The sequence below is a fragment of the Psammomys obesus genome, unplaced genomic scaffold (genome assembly GCF_907164565.1).
Source record: "Psammomys obesus unplaced genomic scaffold, mPsaObe1.curated_primary_1811, whole genome shotgun sequence".
NCBI classification, from domain to species: domain Eukaryota; kingdom Metazoa; phylum Chordata; class Mammalia; order Rodentia; family Muridae; genus Psammomys; species Psammomys obesus.
Genome location: NW_026585644.1, coordinates 9982782 through 10006864, shown reverse-complemented (window position 1 = coordinate 10006864; position 24083 = coordinate 9982782). Strand labels below are relative to the sequence as shown.

The following is a 24083-nucleotide window of genomic DNA, read 5'->3' as shown; positions in this document are numbered from 1 at the left end:
GAAGGAAGGAAGGAAGGAAGGAAGGAAGGAAGGAAGGAAGGAAGGAAAGAAAGAAAGAAAGAAAGAAAGAAAGAAAGAAAGAAAGAAAGAAGGAAATGTTTTTTTCACAAACACATTTTAAAAGACAAAACTAATTATAGGCATTTGATGTTAATGGAATTTTAAAAAGTTGATTAGATGATGTAATAGAAGTCATTGTAATGACCAACATTTCAGAAAAAAATTACATCATATAAATTTAGTTCTTAACCTTCCATGTGTGCTCTTTGAAAATTAAAAATACAGTTTAGTAGGAAGGCAAATAAAGGATGAAAATTACTAAAGGATAATGTTAAAGCTAAAGAGCAGAGGAAGCAGAAGGGCAGGTGCTGCAGCCCAGATGTTCCCGGAGGAAAGCCGGTTAGAGGGAACTCTGAAGTATGTCCCTTAATTCATACATGGAAATATTGCCCCATAAGGAAATATTGCCCCATAAAGGGATGCTTTTATTTGATGGAGCCCTTTGAACCTGAACATCTGATGAGGCTTCCTCTTTTGAGGAATTAGTTCTTATGGGTACCAGTCCTAGAGAGGTACCTTGCCTGTTCAACTGAGTGAAGACCTCAGCACCAAAGGCTGGCTCTTACCAGACCCAGGATTTGCTGGCACCTTGATTTTTGATTTCATAGTCTTCAGAACTGTGTTAAATTAATTCTTATTTCTTATGAGCTATCCACTCTGTGATATTTTATTACACCAACCTCAAGAGTTGGAGACAGGGTTGCATCAGTTTTCTCTTTTGAACTCAGGATGAGGGCACACTGACACACCTGTTTTCCTCGTGACATTAATTTTCATGTGATCGTGGGATGCATCTTTTCCAAAACCTAAAAGTATTGGGGTGGATGAAGGATAAGAAATACAAAGGTTTTGAATTTTCAGGAGAAACACACTTTCTCAGCGTATTTGGCTCAGAAAAGTCCATGAGGGGTCCACAGAAGAAAGCTTTCAACGGATTCTGTAAGAGGGAAAGAAGACTCTTCCTCTCATGATCAGTATTGTTCCACTGAAACAAGAAGCATAAGTGTCTGCATGGCACAAGCCGTGCACCTTGCTACCACATCGCAAGTTCCCAAAGTTGCTCGGTAGAGTAATATGACTCAATGCAGCCAAAGAAACCTGCATTTGCTGTGCTGTGCAGGAAGGGGTTCCTTCTTCTTTTCCTTTAAACCATGAAATGCCACAACGGGCCACTTCCCGTAATGTCATCTCACCAGTTTGAACACTTTGGTGTAAATGATGTTTCATTGCTTGCTTCTTCACTTATATAATTTAACCTCTAGGAACACTCTAAAGACCTCAGTGCTTCTGTAGTAGAATGGATATGCTTGAAGGAAGTGGCAGGAACCTCTGCTACTCGATGCTCTGATAGCCACACTATCTTTTGAATAATCATGTGTCGAGCACAGCTGTGGTTGTGTAAAGCTCAGAACATCGGTATATCTGGAAATACTATCTTTGAAAATAAAATGCCACGAACGCTACCTGGTACCCAGAGGATCTACTACCAAAGCCATGTTCTGTTTTAAGCAGGGACAGTAATGGACTCTAACATTCACTGTCTTGTCCGGGCACGTGTCCTGTTCATATCATGCACAATATTCACCAGGCAAGTGTCGCTTGACACTCTCTTCTCAATGACCTCCAGACAAACCATTCTTTCTTTCCCCCAATAAAAATATCATCATAAATAAAAAAGTGAAGCTTTAAACTTTGTAAAACCATAAATGGATGTACTTGTAAAACCAATTATATGTTCACACTGTCATCAGTTGTTAATTATAAAAGTTTTTAAAAGACCCAATCCGCATTTATAATGTGTCATATCTGATCTAAAATGCACATGGGAGATATGGGTCTATTTCTCAGCTGAAATTAAATATACAAAGAGACTGAAAAATATCACCAATTTGCTAAATTTTGAATGGCAGTAACTTTATCCTAAGAAAATTCACTGGGTGATTTCATAGTGATAGCAAAGCAAACTGACCCACTCTTCTCTTTTCCTTTCCTTGATCACCTTGTTTCTACTTCTTTCTTTATCATCATGAGAATATATTATCTAGCAACGACCTGGACATAATCCGCACGACATAGAGAGATCATCCACAGACTTGGCCTCTCAAATGCTCGGCTTATGTGATATTCCAGTACTGTACACTGAGTCTTATTATACATATTTTTCCTTAGATGGTAAGACTATTACAGGTAGGTTAACTTATTCTTACATCATGTTTATTGAGTTAATGATGAACTGCCTAAAATATCCACCATGTTTCCATGTATCTATCAGGAACTAAAGTAATGCTGTGTTTGCTAGAATGTTAGTCTCAAATTAATTTGTAGGTACTTTAAAAAGGAAAGCTGACGACAGCATCTGGAAGTCGAATGATCAAATAATGTGAGGAAATAATTCATGAAAGTTTGTCTACTGACAGATATTTTTAAGAAGAGAGATATTTTTACTGCTGAGAAAAACTTATTAATAATCCCTTAAATCTAGTGTTTAGCAAATATACTTTGGAAAACACTTAGGTGATACATTTAGATTACAATTATTAGTGGCTACTCAGTCTTGCAGAAGTTTTTGTGTCCCTCTTATTCTGCCTGGACTGACTTCTTAAATAACAACAGCAACCACAGAAAACTGTTGTCCAAGTGATTTAAATAGCAAAACTTTTCTTTCTTAGGTTCCTAAAAGCAGGACACGTGGGACTGGAATGCTTAGGGTGGTTGGTTCTGCTGAGGCCCCTCTTCATGGCTTGCAAACCTGCCCTCCTCAGGTGTTCCTTGATGTGTGAGGGACAGGATGAGCTCTCTGCTGTAACTGGAGTCAGTGTAGGGCCTCACCCTTAGAACCACATCTAGACTCCATTCACCATTCAAAGGTCCCATTTCCAAGTACCACCACACTGGGTTTTAGGGTTCTACTTATGAATGGTAGAACACAAAGACATTCAGCGCATAAGAAAATCTAATAAACACTGAGTTAGTATCTCAAGTGAGCTGAGTACAGGATGGCTTTTCCTTCTTCTGGTCCAGGCTGACATCATGTTCATGATTGGACAGATTCTGTGAAGGTTCACTTTCACTTCTCTAAGAAGAGAAAGTAGGTCTCCATTCTGTCATCCTCATGCTGGTCTCTCTGGCCCTTTATTGTTCACTTAGGGGCAGCTATATACTGTCTTCTTGGAGAGCTCCTGTCCCGTGCACCCTGTGTATAGAATACTAAGAAAGAGGGACAAACTGTCCAGAGTATCATGCGCATTATTAGAACACTTTAGTCAGGTTTAATTAAATAATGCAAAACCTCACTTAATTATTTATTTCATCAATACCTAAATTTGATGGTATCACTCATGATTTTGCTACTCAAAAGGCGGGATAAATAGGGCAGGAAGTGGTTGGGGATGGCATGTCCTGTAGTTTTCACAGCACCAGCAAATCTCTGAGAGAGCTAATAATTGGGTAATTCTTTATTCAGCTGGATGCATAATCCATCCTCACCAATGGGATTGCAAGAGGAGCAGCCACAGGACGGGAGAGCATGAGATCTCCTGTCATTACACAGCTGACCCTTGAAAGGAGATTTCCATGTTTTTATGACTTGGCTTCCAACTGGACTGAGAGCATTCCATTTTGTGCAACCTCTTGGTGGGAGATTCTGGCAGTAGGGGTTTAATTCTGTAGGCTCTCCTGAGGGGTCTTTATTCCTCAGGGTGTCAGGATAACTCTCCCAGCACGGCAGGGTTCCTCACTCATTTCTACTTCAAAGGTGCGCTAATAATAATCCTCCTTATTATAGAATTCTACCAGCCCCTCTGGCGTGATGATTAATTGGGAGGCACTGACTGGTTTTGTTTTTCGTTTTAGTTATTTATTTTTTTCAATGTAAGATGTGCAATCATTTTAACCCCTAAATATACATTTTCTCTATGGTGGGGGAGTGGGAAGAGGCACAGCAAAAATGTTTAGAGAAGTAATCATTTGCTTAAAAAATGGAAATTGGGCTTCTGTGTTGTGAGGAATGTATGTACATAACACTGAAATTTAACACTGGTAAATGATCTGACTACCTCAAAGTGAAGTCGCTGCCTTCCTACAGTGGCCTTTAACCCTGCCCTTTCCTCCAATCTGAGAAGAGCTGATGTTGATGGAACATATAATGGCCCCCTTCCTGTGTAGTAAAGTCAGCAATAAAGCTTAGTAATTAAGGGTACCAGGGAGGCCCAGCCCAGCAGGCTAGTGGTGTGGCGAACACTTTTAGAACTTCAAACAATATCAAAGTCACTGAGAAACGGGCCTAGCTCAGTTCTGGTTTGAATTAAGCCTCACTTCCACACGCACTTTTCAAATCCAAGCTCAAACAAGAAAGCCAAGGCCTTCTGGATTTCATTAGAGCCAATTATCTTATCTGTTTCATCTCAGGCCTGACCCTAAGGCTGGCAAACAGCTATTCAGTGCATTTGTGTGGTTGTTTGAGAAAGCCTCCAGTCAGCCAATGGCCCGAGGACCTGCTAATTAAAACACCGTTGCCCCCCTGCCTCCAGTGATTAAATATTTTCAAGCTTTTGTAAATAATTTTTCCATTCTTTGCCCCAAGCCTCAAAGGTCCAATACATGCAGTAATTTATTTAGTTTGTCAGAGAATACTGTTGGAAATAGGGTCATAATGGGACCTTTGGAAACTTTTATACGTCTTCGTACTTCTGAAAGTGACAGTTTATAAACCAGCCCAGTGTGTATACTGTTTCTGATGTAATTATGTCCTAATGGTCTTTCTCCTTTTGAAGTGATATAGTGTATAACAGGCTTACATTTTGTCAATAATCATATTTCCTCAAATGTCTACTTGATATCTGGAGTCAGAATTTAATGAGATCATTTAGGTCCTAGAAATTGTATCAAGGTACTTGGGCTTTACATTTTCTTGCTGGAGGCTGGGATTAGTTTGGGAAGAAGACAACTAAACAATGAAAAGAACTCTAGCTTGCAGTCTGTGGGGAACACTAAACTTTCTCCAGACTCATATCCTAAGAAATTCTTGAGTGAGCAATGTGACAGCTTCAAGAAAGAAAAGATTCAGAGTGAAGAACCCTAAGCATTACAATTTCTGAATTCAAAAACTTCCTAGGCCTAATGTTTGCTGGGAAAAATCTGAGCTGGACAGTTTACTGGCAATCAAAATATGAAGAGCCAGAAGAGATTAGGGCCTACCTATCCCGCTCGGGTATACACTGGAACACAAATGGGCCTGATAAACTCTCTAAGAAGCTCATATTCTCCCTTGCCTCCCATGATCCTAGGGCCATGTGCATCAGAGTGTATGTGACTTGAAACAAAAACTCCAGGAACAAAGGCCGGCAGAGCAGATGAACACAGACAGACACCGTTCTTGCCTCCTGGCTAGGGAACAGCCATACTCAATGCATGGCTCTTCCAGCCAATCCAGTCACCTTTTATTGGAGGAAAATAAAAATGCAGAGTTTTGTTTGTTGTTGTTGTTGCTCTTTTTGAAGTATTACAAGAAGAAATGTCAGCTCATTAGCTGCATCCAGTGTGCATTAAACACACCCATGAAAAGGAACTATTACGCTGAACAGAGTTCTGCCTCTGTTGTTCTTAAAATGACACTTTGGTCTTTCTCTAAATAATAGGCTTTTAATAAAAACACTCACCAAAGGCAAACAATTAAACAATATGTAAAGCACCAGGGGGCAGTCTTGTGGTTCAGTTACAGTCAGAAGACCTTCCCAAGGAGAGCGCGTGGGCGTTTTATAAGAAACAATACACTTCTCCAAAGAGTATGAAAGAAGAAAATTTAAAGTTGGGACATGTGAGTCCTTCTTGATGCAGAATTTTGTGTTTGCCCTTGACAATGGCATAATGCCTTCTCTACATTGTAGCTTCTCAAGCCCTTTAACCATATCTAATCTTAAACATTATCTCTATTCCACAACAAACACAAGATATGGAAAGCCTTACTGCAAATTAAGAAGCGAAAACCTTATATCAATTAAATATTTTCTTTGGACTGTACATAAAAATTGTTTGATGTTACATCTTCAAAAGAAAACTCAACCAAATGGAATATAGTTGCATGATTTGGGCAGATTTTAGTTCTCTGGATAGTTTGGAAATTAAGGTGCTATTTAAAGAAGTCAACACACTTTATCCCTGCCTTTTTCACCTGCTGGGCCACAGAGTGTAATTATATATGCTGGAGACGCTTTACACTTCTGAAATGGCATTTTCATTTTAGAATTTCTGAACATACCAAGGGTTAAAGCAGCAGAAATGTGTCTGTAGAGGGGACTGGCATGCATGCAGTAAGATTGGAGTGGAGCAACACAGCATTTCAAGGACAGTGTCTGAAACTCAAAGTACAGAAGAGAGAGCACGCTTTTAACTCATGCCTCTTTTATCCCATCTCGGGTTTTGAATAAACCACATTTTCTTTTTCTTTATTTTTTATTTTTGCCTTTGGCTCCTGTTTCATTAAAAAATTGCTCATTTGTTTCTGAAATTCAGTTCGGTTCAGTAACTTCAGCATTGCTGTTATTTCATGAAGCTATGTGCCAGCCAAAAATTCACATCCCAAGGAAATCAACATTTTGATTTTAAGTGCAATAATACATGGTCTTTTAATGGAGAAGATAATAAATGAATGCATTTTAAAAGCAAAATGTCCTCAATTTGAGATGTGGATAGATTTAAAATTCTGCTGAGCTTCAAGACAGACTCAATCATTAATCTCCCCTCGTGGTTCCTGTATTATGAAATATGAGCTACTATGGTAAGAATGCTTTTCAACCATCTTCCTCCTGCAGTTCATAAGCACAGTTCCCTCCACGCGGCTTTACATCAGCTCTGTTCTGCAGAATACATTTAGACAGCCAGCACCCAGCTCTGCTGTGCCCACAAGAAAGATGGGCAGATTTCAACCAGATACAAGGATAAGCCTTTGCCTTCCAGAGGGGTGCCAGAGGAGTTAAAAAAAAGTACATAAATGAGAACAGATGCTGATTTGCAAGCTTCATCCATATGACATCAAATCATGGGGATAAAAGATGGAAAGCTGAGTCCACTATCCAGGTGTTTGGTACCCTGCAAGTACTGGAACTGTCCCTGAAGCTGCTGCAACTCCATCATCTGTGAGCCTCAACCCTGCCTTTCAGACTAACGAAGAAGCAGCATTTTTATGAACACTGGAGGAAGTCAGTGAGTAAACTCCCTGTGGTAAATCATAATATTTATTTAGTTCTCACAAAAGGACTACAAATTTATATTCATGGTATATTGAAATGGTCTATTTTTCCCACATTAGTTATCATCTCAATAAATCTAGTTTTGGTAAAAGTTTAGATGTAAAATCATGGAATGAGAAAAGAAATTTTCATTAAAAAACAAAAAACAGCCACTAAGACCAAAGACATTGGACTCTGGGAGCTGTTGGCTGAGAGAAGGTGAGTGAGTTTTGTCTGGGCCAGAGCTTTCCCTTGCCTGTAAATGCAGCAAAATCTTCAAATACTCACTAGAACTCTGAAAAATAAAGCAACAATGAAACCTCTAATTTCTCCAATGTATTTATCTTCCATCCTGGTCATATAGCAAATAACTGCATAACAGTGAAATCACTTAAACTGACAGTTGACGGATCTGCTCTTTCTACCCTAAAAAACCTTCAAAAGGCTATTTTGTGGACTGAATTTTATGTGTTGGTATAACAGGGCTCTCCACACACATTGTGGGGACATTGTGCAAGATAGGAGCTTCATAATTCAGTTTTTAATCCTAAAAATGAAAATAGGTCATTGCCAAGCTCACAACTGACCTATTTTAGAAAAAAAAAGAAAAACACTAAAGAAACATGGTAGTTAAATATAGCCATTCTTTTAACTACCCCTTATTATTTGGAAAATTATTTAATTACTACACAAATTCCTGGAAATTTTAGGCTTTAAAATTTATTTAGGACAGAGGAAAATATTTTCTTAAAATTGCAATCATTTATCTGATCCTTTAAAATAAAATTTAAAGGCAAATTATTGCATTTGAGTTTCTTTATGAAGGTGTCCACTAAAAGCATCATTCATTCCAACTTCAGGATATTCTCTGGACTCTGTTAACCTGAGCTCCGTACGACCTAACAATATCCTATCTCTTTGATGCTCAGCTCAAAAATCAGGGCTGCAAGCTTCTCAAGAAAGACAGGTGTGCACAAGATCAATTTTCTCTCAGGGTCAAAGAGCAGAAATTCTAAGGGTATCTAGAGACACACACCTATGGAAATTGTAATTTTTTTGATGAAAATTGGTACAATATGTTGCACAGATGAGAAAAATGCTCTTATGTTTATTCCCAGAGCAAAAGAGCAGATAGAGCTGACAAGTTTCTAAAATTTATTCTTGTGGATATTTTGTGACCAGTTTTGATAAAAACTTCCTTGAACTAGCTCAACATTATGACTCTAGAGAACAGAATATGAATAATAAATAGAACTGTAGCTCAAGATTGTCCTAAATTTATACATATTGGTTTATATTTAAATAAAATATTAATAGATGAAAGTCATTACTGTTTTGTTCCCAGGATTGACTGACAAGTTCAGATTTGAGGCCCACATCGTATTTATTAGCCAAGTCTTTTAGAAAGAGAAAATGTGGGCTTGATTTGTAGGCTATGATAAATAGTCTGGGAAAGAAGGTAGCAAGGCCAACTTGATATATACAGTATTTCATATTGGCAAATTGTTTCTTGAAATTTTATCCTCATTCCTAAAATGTCATGGGCATCCTTGAGAAAGAGCACACCACCATAAGAATAATATATTTATTTGTGACTAGTGACAGAAAATCCATTCCAAAACTGGCAGCATCAACCACAGCTCTCATAACAAGAGAAGATCCCCACATGATGTAACAGTTTTGAGAGTGATCTTCAAATGACAATAAATCCTTTTTTTATTTTTTCAAAATGGGATCTAAAAGTTCATTTGTCGTTCTACATTCTACTAAAATTTCACTTGTTTTAGGTCTTGTGATAGGCCCACTATTTAAAATTCTAACTACATACGCAAGGAGAACTTGTTTCTTTCTAACATTGTTTTTAAAAATTCTGTTGTAAATAAAAGTCTTGTGACCAGAAATGGTGAAGGTCATGGGGGTTTGGTTTGATTTGATAGACTCTCTTACAATATCAATTTGAGACAGAGAGAAACCTCTTAGAGATATTTGAGGTCGAGGAAGTAAAAATCTAAGAGGTACTTTTCCATGTTAAAATATTGCTATTGTTACCTATTTGCGTGCCCAAGCATTTGAAAATCAAATAACACCATATTATTATTTTGCCACATGTACTCTACTCAGAGGAGCAATAGTTTATCACTTGGGTCTAAGAAGTACAGTCTCAAGTACAGTCTTAGCACTGCCAGCAAAGTGCTGGTCATCATTCAGAGGCGTGTGACATCAAGAAACCTAGATACTCATAACAAGCTTGGTATCTTCAGTTAGAAAACAGCAGCATTTTTTTTAAGTTCCAAGGATTTTGAAAACAAAAAGTTGCCAAACATTACAACCTCAACACATGCTCTATATAGCTATTATTATCATTGTATTCTTCTTGACCCACTGGTATTGTTTTCTCTTCAATTTGACATTAAATTATATTAAATAAGAAAAATATCCCTAGAACAATATTTACTTAGTTGTCCTTGGTCAAGTGGAGAAACTAAGCATTAATGTATGGTCTTATTTAATTTCTTAGAAGAAAATAAACTTTCTTTAATCTGTGAACATAACAAAGGATTCTAGAAATAATCTTCTAAAATTAATTACAAAATGATGATGTGTTTGAGTGAAAAATAAAATGTACCTATGTATGTGTCTTGCTCAAAATGATCCACTGTTGATCTGGGCTAAAAACATTCACACGAGACAGAGCACTGTTTAGTAGTCGGAAGTGTGTGTATAAGTTAAGAATGACAGTAAAACCATACACCATTCTCATAATGAGTGGCAGAATCATGGGTAGATATTACTTCTACGTGTAAGACCTTGTCTCAGAGCTGGAGTTGAGAGTTTGCAGGACAACTTTAGAATCTGCTCATGAGGTGTACTGTGGTTTTACAATAGTAAATTTTAAACTTGTTTACAAAATGGGCAAATAATTATGAACTGAAGATTAAGAAAGAGATGGAGGATGATGGAATTACTCCCACGTCTCCAAGTGCCTTGAGAGCTTTAACGAAGAAGTGAGAAGCTGCCCTTCTGACATCTTTAGTTGGTTATACCACCAAAGACCTTTAGCAAAGTCTACAACATGACGAAGCACACCACATTTTTTGATGACACAGGGCCTTCATAAATCAACAAAAGGGGGGGTGGGATGGTGTTTACAATGATACTATCAAGGTTTATAACGCAAATTTGTATTTCCTAGAAAAGATAACTCTCAAATCTCCTTCTCAGCACACTGAAAAGTGCCAGTTAAATCCAATATTCTGAGTTGGTTTTGCCTTGAAATGACTTTCTTTGTACAACTTGTGTTATAGACATTTGTCTTCTGGGAAGTCTCACCTGTGGCAAACACTCATGAAAGTAGCTACAGAATCTAACACATTGTCCTGGCAATTAGTTCTTAAAATTAAGACATGTTTACACAAAGCAGAGGGACAGATCAATGACCCTTGCTCAGGTACATCCTTAGCCTATGCCAAATGGGCTTGTATTTTGGGGCTGGCATAGTATTCACTCAGAATCTATAGGTGCTTGATCCCTCTGGAACTAAAATTTACAGGAAGTTATGTCCCTTATATGCTATTTATTAAACAGTGCGATATTTGAATAAGACCTTTTGCTTCTTTGCCTATATACTTTAAATTAACCAATCAATGAATTTTATAGTGGCAGGGATTAAACTCTAGGTTTCACATGATAAACAAGCACTCCTCCACTAACCCACATCCCTAGCTTCTGCCTATATTCTTCTATTCACTCTTGGATTACTTATAAAACCTAATATAATATAACTTCTATACATACTTTACTGTTTAAAGAAAAAGAAAAGAAAAAATCTCTAAAAAGGTTCAGTATAGTTGTTTTCAAGTACTGTACTCTTACTATTAAGTCCATGGATGTGGACCATAGAAGAGATGGAAGTAAATATAAAAAAAGGGTAAAATATCAATAAGTATGTTTGAAAAGGCCATAAAATCATTATTATAATCATACAATTAAAAAAATTTTAACATAAAAAATACATATACACACATATACATATATATGTTCAAATGAATTTTTCTCATTGGAGCTAATGATGCTATCGCTGAGAGCTAAAGATCACCTAACACAAATCTAACACCAGACACAAGAAGCCCTTTCCTGAGCTGTTGGTCAAGGCTATCTAAGGACCTCCCAAAACATACATGATAGACAAGCACTCCTCCACTAACCCACATCCCTAGCTTCTGTCTATAGTCTTGTTGCTATTGCCTATTGCGCTTGCTCTTGGTTGAATCCAGAAGTGGAAGGTAAGTCTCTCTTGCTGAAGATTTTTATCATGCGCTTCAGAAAAAGGGCCCAGAGGCCTCTGAGCTTGACCTAACCTAAATACCCTCTCCCTGAGGACTTCCATAGTACCAGAATATACCATGAAAACTTCCAAAGGAGGGAGGCAACCAACAGTCCTCCCCAACTGTGATGCCTATGAACCACATCAATGCCCAGCATGGCATGCTAACCTAAGAGTGCAGTAGTGGCATACATAGCTTGGTGGCAACCAACAGCTCTTTAATTTTTTTGTTTTGTTTTTGTTTTTTGTTTGTTCATTTGTTTGTTTTAGAGACAGAGCTTTCCTGTGCAAAGTTGGCTGTCCTAGTGTTACTTTGCAGACCAGGCTGGCCTCAACCACACAGAGATTTGCCTGACTCTGACACCTTGAGTGCTGGGATTAAAGGCATGGATCACTACACAGGGCCTAGCTCTCTAATTGGATTTATGACCTGCTCAACAAGAAGGAAACCATGACTAGTAATGGAAATCTAGTCAACCATACAAGGTTAGGGAAGACATGGAGGAGAACCTACAGCTATCATTTTACTAAACCAGTGTAATCCCAAACTATGTTCTAAATGTTTGTAATTATACATATATAACCACACATAAAAGACACTCCTCTTTACAATAGATGAAGGCCATAACAGACAACTACAAAATGCAAAGTGGTGGGGCCTAGTCTAAATACATATATCTATAAAACATTCTCTCACCTAAGGCTCAGGGAACACTGTAAAAAGGGGATAGAAAGATTTTAAGAGTCATAGGAAAAGAGAATTTTCTGTAAGAATGTGTCTTCTAGTAATGTGAGAAGATACATCCATAAAGTCTCACCAACATGACTACTCAAACATGAGCCTAACAAGGATGACACTAATGGATATTCCAAAGCGGATTGAGAAAGCTCATGAGACCTAAATCCTACACAACAGGAAACCAAGAAACATTGATAAAGGGAGAAACAGTTTTCTTCAGGAGGTACCACACTGATTAGTTATCCAATACCAAATGGTCAACCGTGAAAATATGTTTGTGAGTAAAGTATACAAATTGAGAAGGTTATAATTAGAAATACATACATATAATTAGAAATAGCAACTAATGAAAAAAGAGGCCATGAATTTAAAAGAGAGTAGGAAAGACTATATGAGAGGGTTTGGAAAAAAGAGAGAGTTAAAGAGAGATTATGAAATTATACTATAATCTCAAAAGTAATAAAAATTTTAAAAGACTGCATAAGAATTGTTACTCATTCATTTGATAAAATAGACAAGTTTTTACATTCTACCACTATTTTCCTTCTGCACTGAACATTGCTATATCTAAAGAAACTTCATGGAGTTGTTTCCTCATTAAATATAACTGGAAGTATAACATAGAGACTGCATTAGCCCACTGAAAACAAACAATAGCAATTGTAGTGTATAAAGTAATCACTTTAATAATAACCACTCATAAAGAATTAGACATTTAAAAAAAAAATGGGCCTGGTGCACTATAAAGAATTTAGGATCATTGACTAAATGATCACTGAAATGACCGAGCAGACAGTGTTCAGCAGGCACCCTGATAGCTCCTGAGGAAAAGGACATCTGGCATTCTCTGAGCAGATGAACAGATGTTCAAAGACACAGGAAGTCTTTTCAAGCACCTGTGGGCTCATTGAAACCCGCGTCTTCTGGTTCTCCTCTTACGGTCCTCATCTTGTCTCTGCTCTAAGTCAGCCAGTATCACAGATGAACTCTTTGCCATACCATCAAGATTTCTGGGTAGGTTGGATGGCAGAGGGCACATGAAAGTCTTATGTTGTGGCAATATTACTTTTCCATCCCTTAGTAGTTTAGGATGTAAGAGAATGGCTATGTGGTAAGACAAGAAAGGTTCAGAAGTCAGAGCCAAAACCCAAGTTCAGAACCTGGCTCTTCCTGTTAGTGGTATCATGGCTTATACTCACAATTTTAGCTAACTCTTATTATTAGTATTAGTAGTAGTAGTAACAGGGTTTCTCTGTGTAGCCCTGGCTCTCTTGGACTCACTTCGTAGACCAGGCTGGTCTCGAACTCAAGAGATCTTCCTGCCTCTGCCTCCCTGAGTGCTGGGCTTAAAGGCATGCACCACCATGCCTGGCTTGTTAACCCTAATTCTTAAAAAGTTTTTAATCTAGAATCTGGCATATAAGACTTCCTTGTAAATAGCCATAATTGGCTTTTAATTGGTAACCTTGGAAACATATCTTAGTTGAACATAAATTATATTTAATATTATTGAATGTTTTCTAAAACTCTTATGAAAACTATAGCTTTACTCTTTAGTTATTTCAGGGATTAATGATAACTGCTTGCAACAAAGAATAAATCATCTGTAATAAATTGCTTTTTCATTTTTTATAATGACGTTGACAATAAACATAAAAATGCTTATCTGTCTATAGTTTTTATCTTGTCATAGAAAAAGAATATAACAGAAATCATAGAGTAAAACACATGGAAAATGTCCATACAATCCACCATATCACTATAATTATGTTCACTGTGAATGAGTCTTTCCCTGCAAAGATACTTAGCACAGCCAAAAAAACAATGAGAAACTAAGAAAAGAGAAAATATACTGTTTGCTTTTTCCTCTTTATCCACTGTCCAAAATCAAACATGGAAAGCAGAAACATTTCCATTTAAATGCTACAGGGGTGGGGGGGGGAGATTGTCTTAAGGTTAAACTGTTACTATTTTTATTTATTATTTGTAAGCTTGTCACTATAACAAAACATCTGAAGTAATCAATTTAAAGGGGGCAATGCTTATTCTGATTCAGGGATTCAGAAGTTTCTACCTGTGGTCATTTGGGTTTGTAGCAGTACAGAATATTGTGACTGGAAACAAGAAAATTGCTCACCTCACAGAGACAAGGAAGCACCAAGAAAGAAAGGAAAAGATAATTTACAAGTTCCTGGTCTAGCAAAAGGCCCTGTCTCAGAAAGTAGATGGAGAGTCTCACAGTCAAGATACCTGTCAGTCAGCCTCCATCCTTAACACAGTAGTACACACGCACAGACTTGTACCCACACACATGCCAACATGAAGATACATGCGTGCTACATATTCATGTAATAAAATTCATCACTATATTAATTATGCTATACAATAACACTATATATGTAAAAGTTATTATTACATGTATATGTGGCATGCATATATAATATTTTTTCTATAGTCCATATGACTAAATGAGGAATTTACAAATGCCAATGCATAGTGATAGATAGATAGATAAATAGATAGAGAGATGATAGATAGACAGATAGATACAAATATAGATAGATAGATGGTAGACAGTGTCTTAATTAATTTTCCATTGATCTGATTAATGGCCATAACCAAGGCAACTTATGAAAGAAAGCATTTACATGAGCTTACACTTTCAGAGGGTCAGAGTCTATTATGATGTAACACATGCATGGTGGCAGTAACATCTGAAAGTTTCATACTGATCCACACGTGCAAGGATGAGAGAACTAATTCAAAAGGAATGAGCCTTTTAAAACCTCCAAGCCCATTCCTTGTGACATATTTCCTTTAGCAAGAGCACACTTCCTAGTTTTCCCCAGACACCAACCCAGAGACTAAATATTCAAACATATGAGCCTATAGAGGCCATTCTATTTCAAACAACCACATTCCATTCCTTGGCCTGTACAGGCCTATGGCCATATCATAATGCAAGATGCATCTAGTCCAAGTTCAAATCTTCATAGTATTCAGCCTTAACAGTGTTTAAAACACAAAGTACAGAATTTCTTTTGGCACTCAAGGCAATTTCTGGTTTTCTGGTTTCTCCTTGTACATTCAAAAGCAAATTACATACTTCCAACAAACAAGGGCACATAATGTACATTATCATTTCAAAAGGAAGGAGTAGCGGCATAGTGAGACAATACTGTATGGAAGCAAGACAAAAACTCAAAAGCAAATACCAGATCTTGTACTTCCATGTCCATTATCAAAGGACTTAGAGCACTCTGTCCTTCAAGTTTTGCTGCCTAAAACAGTTCTCTCTTTTGGGATATTTCTATTTCTTGTACCCTGCTCTGTTTAGTAGATATCACATGACCCTGGTATCTCCAACTTCTTGGAGTCTCCAACACATCCTAGGTTTCACTCTCACAGCTCTTCTAATGGCCTCCAGGACCTTTTGCTCTCTCAGGGCTTTCATACACAATGCCTGATGTCAGAGGCTCCTAAACTATAAAGGAAGACTCGGTAACTAGTACATCCTTTATGACTATAAAGGCAGAACCACATAGAGGATGCTGCCAAATTGTTCTTCTGACTTGGGATGGAGCCTGGCCTCATGAGTCACATTTGTAAAAGATTTTCTTTGTTGTTCCTTTTAGGAGCAGACAATTTCTTAGGCCATTTTCTTTCACAAGCTGAAAGTTACCTGGGTGGGGTATTGTCATGAAGACATGTACCATCCCTTTATCCCATTTGGTATAGACTACTCTGTAATCTCATCAACAAAAGTCTAGGCTGCAACATTAAATCCATAGTTGTCTTTTTCTCTTCAAATTGTACATTTGCTGTTTCCTTTCGTCCCACCTGCTCATTCTGTTTGTAGAACGACGTATGAGTGATTACTAATAACCATGTGACAGAGTCAATATTAGGCTGTCCTGAAATTTCTGCCAAGGAAAGTATTTCATTACTTTTTAATTTAACCCCAGGCTAATTCCTGGGACAAGTACAGAGTAGGCACATTCTTCACTCTCTAGCCAAGTTGCTGTATGTCCTTACTCCCCTCTGATGCCTCTTGAGCTTGGTCTCCCCAGTCCACAAAGTTCTTATCACTGTTTTCCAGGATCTTCATGTTGAGTTTCAGACTAGTGGCTGAGGTGCCTATTGAGTATATCAGAGCAGACCTGGCCTCCAGGTTCTTCCAGCATCCCTCAGTCTTTACCTGTTGCAAGGCATGGCTAGCACACACTGCCCTCTGCTCTGAACTTTCCAGCCCAATCCCAGGTTCCTTCCCCCATAAGTTCTTCCCTAGATAATCCAGACATTTTGGTCTACTCTCTCTCTCTCTCTCTCTCTCTCTCTCTCTCTCTCTCTCTCTCTGTGTGTGTGTGTGTGTGTGTGTGTGTGTGTGTGTGTGTGTGTGTGTGCAGTCTTTCTTTCTCCCCTCTTCTCTGTCTCCTGGTCTGCCTGGAGACTTCTCTGGTCCTATTCCTTAGGACCAGTGAACCCTCCAAAGAGCTACCCCCTAAACCTCCCTTTATACTTTAATTTGCCTTGAACTGGCTCAATTTGAAGGCTGGAAAATACCTAGCCCTAAATAGGGTTCCCATTAATCTCTGCTTACAGCATCCAACTGCTTTTCCAGTCTAAACTATCCAATTCTTTCACATTCATCCAGAAGACTACAAGGTCATGTCTGCCACAGCGACCGTGTACCAACTTCTGCCTTAGTTACTTTTCTATTTCTGTGGTAAAAATATTATGATCAAGTTAGCTTATAAAAGAGTTTAATTGAATTTACAGTTAAAGGGGTTAGAGAGCATGATGCTGGAGCAAAAATATGGTGGCATGAACAGTTGAGAGTTCACATATTGATCTACAAGCAGGAGGCCAAGAGAGCGAACTCAAAATAGTGTGAGTCTTTTGAAGCTTCAGAGCTCACTCTGAAGAGTGACAACCCTCCTCCAGCAAGGCCACACCTCTTAATCAGCTTCAAACAGACGGTAAAAGGAGATTAAGTATTCAAACATTTGAGCCTATTTGGACCATTCTCGTTCCAATCACTATAGACAGTCAAACCAGTACATAGAGAAGGGTCAAAGACTTTATGAATTGCAATCCATTTACCTTCTATCAAGGTCCTTTCCTTCCCTTGAGGTGACTATGACAAAGCATCTCATGCCTTCACACCATTCATTCTTCTCACTCTACTTGGTATGGATCTACCTTCATCCACACACAGACAAGTTACTTTGTACGCTAGCAAACTTCTACTCACCCTTAACAGGCTGAAGAGTAGTTCACAGTCTTATTTGAGCTTTGAGAATTAATGCTCTCTGCCTAACTGCTGTGGGCTCTAGAGTGATTATACTTCACTTCTCCAATAACGCCCGAGAGCCAGATAGTCCAGATTCTTTGGTGCAGAGTGCATTTAAGACATTCTTCTTGAATGAATTGCTTACTTCCTTGACTCATTCATAACAAATTCACAAGTATTTCCAGGCATAAACATTAAAAAATAGAGTTTTCAATGAATAGGATCATGACAGTTAAAAATCTGGTATTTAAATAATTAGGAGGATTACAAGCCACGGTTTTTAATTCCTGCAGCTTTATATAAGGCCACTTCTGTAATTAAACTCAGGCAACATTGAATGGATCAGAGAGTTCATAACAAGTTACTAATATAACTTATCTCTGAACCAAGCAAATATAAAGTGTCTTCCTTGATTCATTTACTGTAAAACATACACAGAATAACAAAGCACACTTAGTATCTGTCTGTATAATATTAAATGAAATTATGTTCAAAGGAAACAAATTCATCTACCAGTTACCTTTGGATGTATAATTAAGAACACGATATAAATTGTCATCACCACTGTGCATGCAAGATTCATTTCCAGATAGTGCAATGTGTGTTCTGAAAACACATTACCTTTACATGTCTTGCATATGTCAATATTAAAACCTACAAAGCTCTTAGAGTTCCTTTAAGATGTTAATTATTTTTAAATAATATTTTAAACTTTCTGCTAGTTAAAGCAAAAATCTCTTCATATACAACCTAAATTTAGAGTATATAAAATTTTCACTGTTTTTGTTTTTCTATGTATTGTGGACACCTCTCTGCATATTTTTCCTAAATTATACACCTAAAATGTAGGTATAATTTTCTTTTGTGACTCAAATAACAAGCCAAGGACTGCTATTTTATGAGTAGTTACTTTTTAATCAGTTCTGTGGACCTCTTTTCTAATGAGAAGTGATCTTGCAATAAGAAAATGAGGAAAACAGGACAAAAAGAACACTGAAAACTCACCAAACTGCCATTTTCTGAAACTTCCCCTATAATTCTTATTTGCTCAGAATAATATCCCTTATGACTTCTCTTCTTGGGGATTTATAAGTGGTAAATGTCAAAACTATGAATACTCTTGTGCTTGTTTTCACACAGCTGTTTAGTTTTTGCTTCCAACAAACCAAAACCTGTAGGAAGTTATGCATCTCCATTAGGCCAAATCTCCTGTTATCTTGCAAGCTGAAGCTCACATGGAGATGAAGTGAGATTTCTCCTTAACCAGAACTGTGCAAAGACCCTGTTTTAATTTTTTTTTCTTCTAGAAAAGAAATGTTCTAAAAATTTCACAGAGGGGAAAAGAAACAAGGGGTGGGGCAGAGAAACAGAGACAGAGAGACAGACCATGAGAGAGACAGAGCCAGAACACAAGATTCTAATTTCTTTTTTTGAATTAATTGTTAAGGTTCTTTGCTTAGTAAAAACAAAAGTGGCAAAACTTACTCCTACATAAGCTGAAAACAATATTTTTACCAAAGTGGGAAATATACGAAAATCTTTTGCTATCACATGGGATAGTTCAGACCAATGCAATGATCTGAGAATTGAATTCCAAAGGGATTTTAGTTGGGGAAATGCTTGCTTTACCAAGTTACATAGGCACTAAAGGTCTTCTCAAAGCATTTAACGTACATAAATGTCTATTTTAAATCACTTCACCTATTATAACAGGGAGAAGTTTCCAGACAAAGTCAATAATAAAAGTCTCCCTCTGGAAAGGGAGGGAAACAAGCCTTGGTCACTGGCCAGCATACCTGTATAAACACAACTAGGTCTTGATAAACACATCTCCACATGGCTTTGTGGTGAGACTTCACCCTAGGAATTCACGTTTCTCCTTCCCATCTGGTGTTTTCTGACGTGACACCTTCAGAGAGAAAGAAGTACCAACCTGAAGGCTTCGAGGTACTCAACATCTCCCATAGGGGGGTCAAGGCCACCTGTCCAGGCAATGTTGATGTTGTAGCCTTCTCCCAGACCTATTCCAACCTGGGGAGAGAGAAACACACCACTGTGGATGGGGAAGGGAGGAAAGGGAAGAAACAAAAGGAAGGGCAAACAGCACTTGAAGTAAAGGGAGCTCTTGAAATAAACATCAAACAGGGCGTCAAATCAGCCCAACTCTGCCTGACAACCAGCGCTCTGGGTTATGCACTTGTTCTGCGCTGGTTCTTGGTCCTGTGGGACAAACGGGTAATCTGGTGTAATTTAAAACACCAGCAAAGGACAAGAAAATTAGGGGTAATCACGCAATGCAATTACCTGCGAGATACAAGTAAAAGCAGGGCTCTAAAGAAATAAACCGAACCTCATTCGGGGCTCCACTGCCAGGGAAAAAGTTCCCTTCATCATAGCGATGGAGTGAAATGTACAGGATGCTGGGGTCAGCATAAAAGGCCTGCTGTGTACCGTTTCCATGGTGAACATCCTACAGGGAAAAGAAAACAGATGACAAAACCCGTCATGTCTGACTCTGGAGACAGCTCTTCTGATTTCTGGTTCCCTCTCTCTCTACCCCACCCTCCTTCTCATTTTCTGTCTTCTCACCCCGTCTTTCTCTTTCTCCCTTTCAGGCTTCTTCTACACCACCCCCTTTACTTCCTGAACTTTCAGGCAAATTACCCTTTAATGCTCTCATTTTTTTTTAAACTGGCTTCTAAAAATCAGGAAACCACAGCGAGCAGGCCCTGGGGATCCCAGATGAGCAGTCACTGAGAAAGCCCAGTCCTTCACCACAATTAGATATTTATACACCGGTGCTTTGTACTCTTTGCTTCAGTGATGGAATCTTGCATCCTGTTTTATGGAGGAATTTTATGACTTATTAACTGCCAACAGTTCATAACCCCTCAGGCTTAATTAACTAGCCTCATTGGCCTCTGGGAGAAAAAAAAAAAAAGACTAATGTTTCAACTACAAACTAGTCTTTTTTCAGGAGGATCTATGGCTTACGGAGAATTTTCACAATTCTTGACAGAACACTAAACCATACGTCTATGCCTTGATTTGCCAAGTCCCACCATTAAGGTCAAAAGCTTTGCAACCAGCTGAGTAAATTGGCTTTCTTGCAGTATTCAGTTCAGTTAGCAATCCCTCAGCAGTTAGAGTCACTTCAAAAAAGATGCCAGATGGGAAAAGGACTTCATACTACATTTTGCTAAAATTACGACAGCAAGAGGTGAAGAAACAAGGGCTTGAGCTCATTAGCTGTTAAATCATTTGGGCCAGAACAGGAAGATGGTACTTGGATTTCTGCAATCCAGTCCAATCTGCCTCACTGATACTGATGGTATGATGGCTCTCATCCCAGCTTTCTCCCTCATCTTTCTGTCTTCTGCACACCTCTCCAACTTCCTACTAAAAAAACACCCTATTATCAATAAATGGATCAATAATTTATTGGATATTTGCAGATGATAATAATTTAAAACTCGATATCTAGTTTTAATACAGATACATGTCAGAATTGACATTAACTATTGGAAACAAAAGGAGTAACATTTTATAAATATTTTCATAAAAAATGAGGTATGAAGGACTTCAGTTAATACACTTAAGATCTTCTGAAGAAAAAGAAACAGACTGCTAGTGAACACTGATCTACATATTTTATGCAAAGAAATTGTTACATTATTCACTTATAATAGCTTTGGCACATTTTAACTATTTAAATACATTGGACTTTATTATATATCATTAAGATTTACACTGTTTTTAATAATGACTCCTACCATTGTTAGTGAGCACATTATTAAACACCTTGAATTAATTACTTAAAATTATATAGGACATACGATGTTTTCTCTATTCTAAAAAATAAGACAACTGATGCTTAAGAGTTTCCATAATTTACTATGAATCTAGAGATAGTACATTGTGACTTGGTTCTTGAATCCATTTATTACTGCAAATACTAAGTTATGTTCTTATTTTTCTGATCTTATTAGCAAGCTCTTGAGGTGATTTCTTTTGGAAACTGACTATCCTCTTTGACACTGATAAAACCTATTTCTTCTCCATTCTCCAGACCCTAATTCCATTACACACTTCCAAAGTCTTCTTTCAGTGATGCTGAGACCCTTTACTGAGCTTCCTGTCCCTGGTCTATAAAAGTACAATTCTGTCCTTGCTTTGCAAAGCACACATATCTCAAAGTAATCAGAGAATCATACTGCTCAGGCAGATAGGAATCATCTTACAAACTTTTATCTAGCCAAAGACAAATGCATCAGAAAAAAATATATAACTTACTGAAAATATATTAATTCCTGGATTTCTGAATATTCAAAAGAAAGGAAGAGATAGTGAAATTATTTTTTCTTAATGTGAACAAAAATGAAACAGTTTAAGCCACAATGTAGTTTATGCTAGCTACCAGCTATCTAGAACATGTTTTAAAAAAACAAAGCAAATCAAAGCAACTCCAAATGAAACAATGGTAGAGCAGCACTCTGCTTCCCTTCCAGTAGCATAGCCAGGTCTGTAGAACAAATACTGTTCTGGGTAAAAATGAGCCCAGAGACAGAAAAGCAGAAAACAACAACAGCAAACACTGTTATGGCTACTCTTATTTCTCCAGTGACGTTGGAGAAGTTTAGTTAGGAACAATGGGGAATAAAAAAGATACTTTTTCCCTGATGTAAAATCATCTGCTCTTAAAAAAAAAATGCACGGGTGTGTGACAGTAAACACGAAAGAAAAAAAAAATCCAGCAGACGTTATTTATAAAAGTACAGGAATCCATCCTAATCCTTGAGCAATGCTAGGTTCTGCATTTAGTTGCCAAATACTTCCAGATAATATGAATCCACGTGGTCCGGTTGGTAACTACAGTTTGGGGCTGTGAGTACTGTCTGCTATTTATTCCGCTTTCTTTTTTACTTATTTAAACTACTGTCTGCTCAGGAAATATCTGAGCTTCCTTCTCCATGGCAACAAATATATATAAGACTAAGATAAGAAACTTATTTGTGCCTATGAAAAATTACCTTAAAATGAAATGAATCATTATAGCCTTGAAACAGGTCTTGCATCTAAGATATACTTAGAACTGTGGGAAAATGTGTATCAGTACTTTACAGCTTAAAACATATACTATAAAAACAGATTCATTATCATAATTTAGAATAATTTATTTTTATTGTTATCTAAAATTGCTTCAAATATATCATGTTTTTCTATTAATATCTTCCTTCATAATTATTATATGGAGACCAAAGTCTAATTTTATGGTCAGCAATGGCATTTCTTAAAATATAAGGACATTTGAAGTAACCTTGTCTTTATAAAGAAAAAAAAAACAAAAAACAAAAAACAAAAACAAAATCAAAAGAGAACAGAACTTAAAGAAAATTGTATTCTTCTTAAATTACCATCTTGGTCCCATTACCCAAACTTCTATCACTCAGGCAGAAGAGCCTATTTCACGAACATGCTAGCATCCTGCATACAATGCTGTGCTCTTGAAAGCGGGGAAGCAAATAGGCCCATTTCTTCTCCAAACTGATGTGCATATCAGAGAAAGGGAGTGAAGAGACTTCATACAAGACAGGAATCACACCTGCCTAACATGCAAAACACATCTGAATTAGTTCCTATCCAGATGGAAGCTGAGCTGCACTGCTGGCTTTGTATTTACTTGGACGTAAAAATGTTCAAAGCAGCGGTGGGATGATGGGGTGAAACTGCTCTTTAAAGGCCCTGGACCCTATGTGGCTAGGACATCTGAAGGCATGAAGGTGTTTCCCCACCAAGACCTTTCATCTTTTCCCTTAACTTGCAGAGCAGAGCTATTGGCCAGGGACAACGGGTGTCTCAGCATCTTGTGGCACTTTAAAACTTCCTTCTCAGCATCTGGAAGACACAGGAATTTCCTCAAAGTACCCTGCAGCTGCAGAGTTTGGAAAGTAAGAATGTGTGGGCTGGTGGTGACCTCAGAGGCCACCCTTTGGTCAGGACTTCATACATTGAGAGGATCTGAAACAAAAACTTCTCATTTGTTGGAGTCTGTTGGGAAATGGGCATCCTTATGGTTTGGAGAATGGAGTAAAATCACACTCGAAGGCCAGCAACTTACAGAAAACTGACTCCTTAGAGCTACCAAGTCAATCATCTTACAGTTTATGTCAGAGCATCTCTACAGTCAGACCCAATGACTATACAACTCAATGAACATCTACACATTTAGAGTAGCCTATGATTCTTAAGAAGGAAATGAACAACTACCTAATCACTGGGCCCATCTTAGATCTTCATTTGCCATCTTTCCTTTAAAAATTTGTTACTTATAAAACTATAGTAATACTGAGTTTTTAAAATGTAATATATTAAAATTCATGCAAAACTATTAATTGCCTAAAATTCACTTTTGACTCTCTATGAGAAAATAGGAACAGACGT

The 24083-nt window shown here is 37.6% G+C and overlaps 1 protein-coding gene across 1 annotated transcript in view; it reads right to left on the bottom strand.

Annotated features, from left to right (window-relative positions):
* Positions 1-24083, bottom strand: part of Hdac9 (histone deacetylase 9) — a 675889-nt gene that overhangs the window by 153775 nt on the left and 498031 nt on the right. Inside the window, exons 20-21 of the mRNA XM_055624368.1 lie at positions 19993-20112; positions 19576-19673 (exon numbers count right to left, since the gene is read on the bottom strand). Of these exons, the coding sequence (XP_055480343.1) occupies positions 19576-19673; positions 19993-20112 (218 nt within the window). The remainder of the gene's footprint in view (positions 1-19575; positions 19674-19992; positions 20113-24083) is intronic.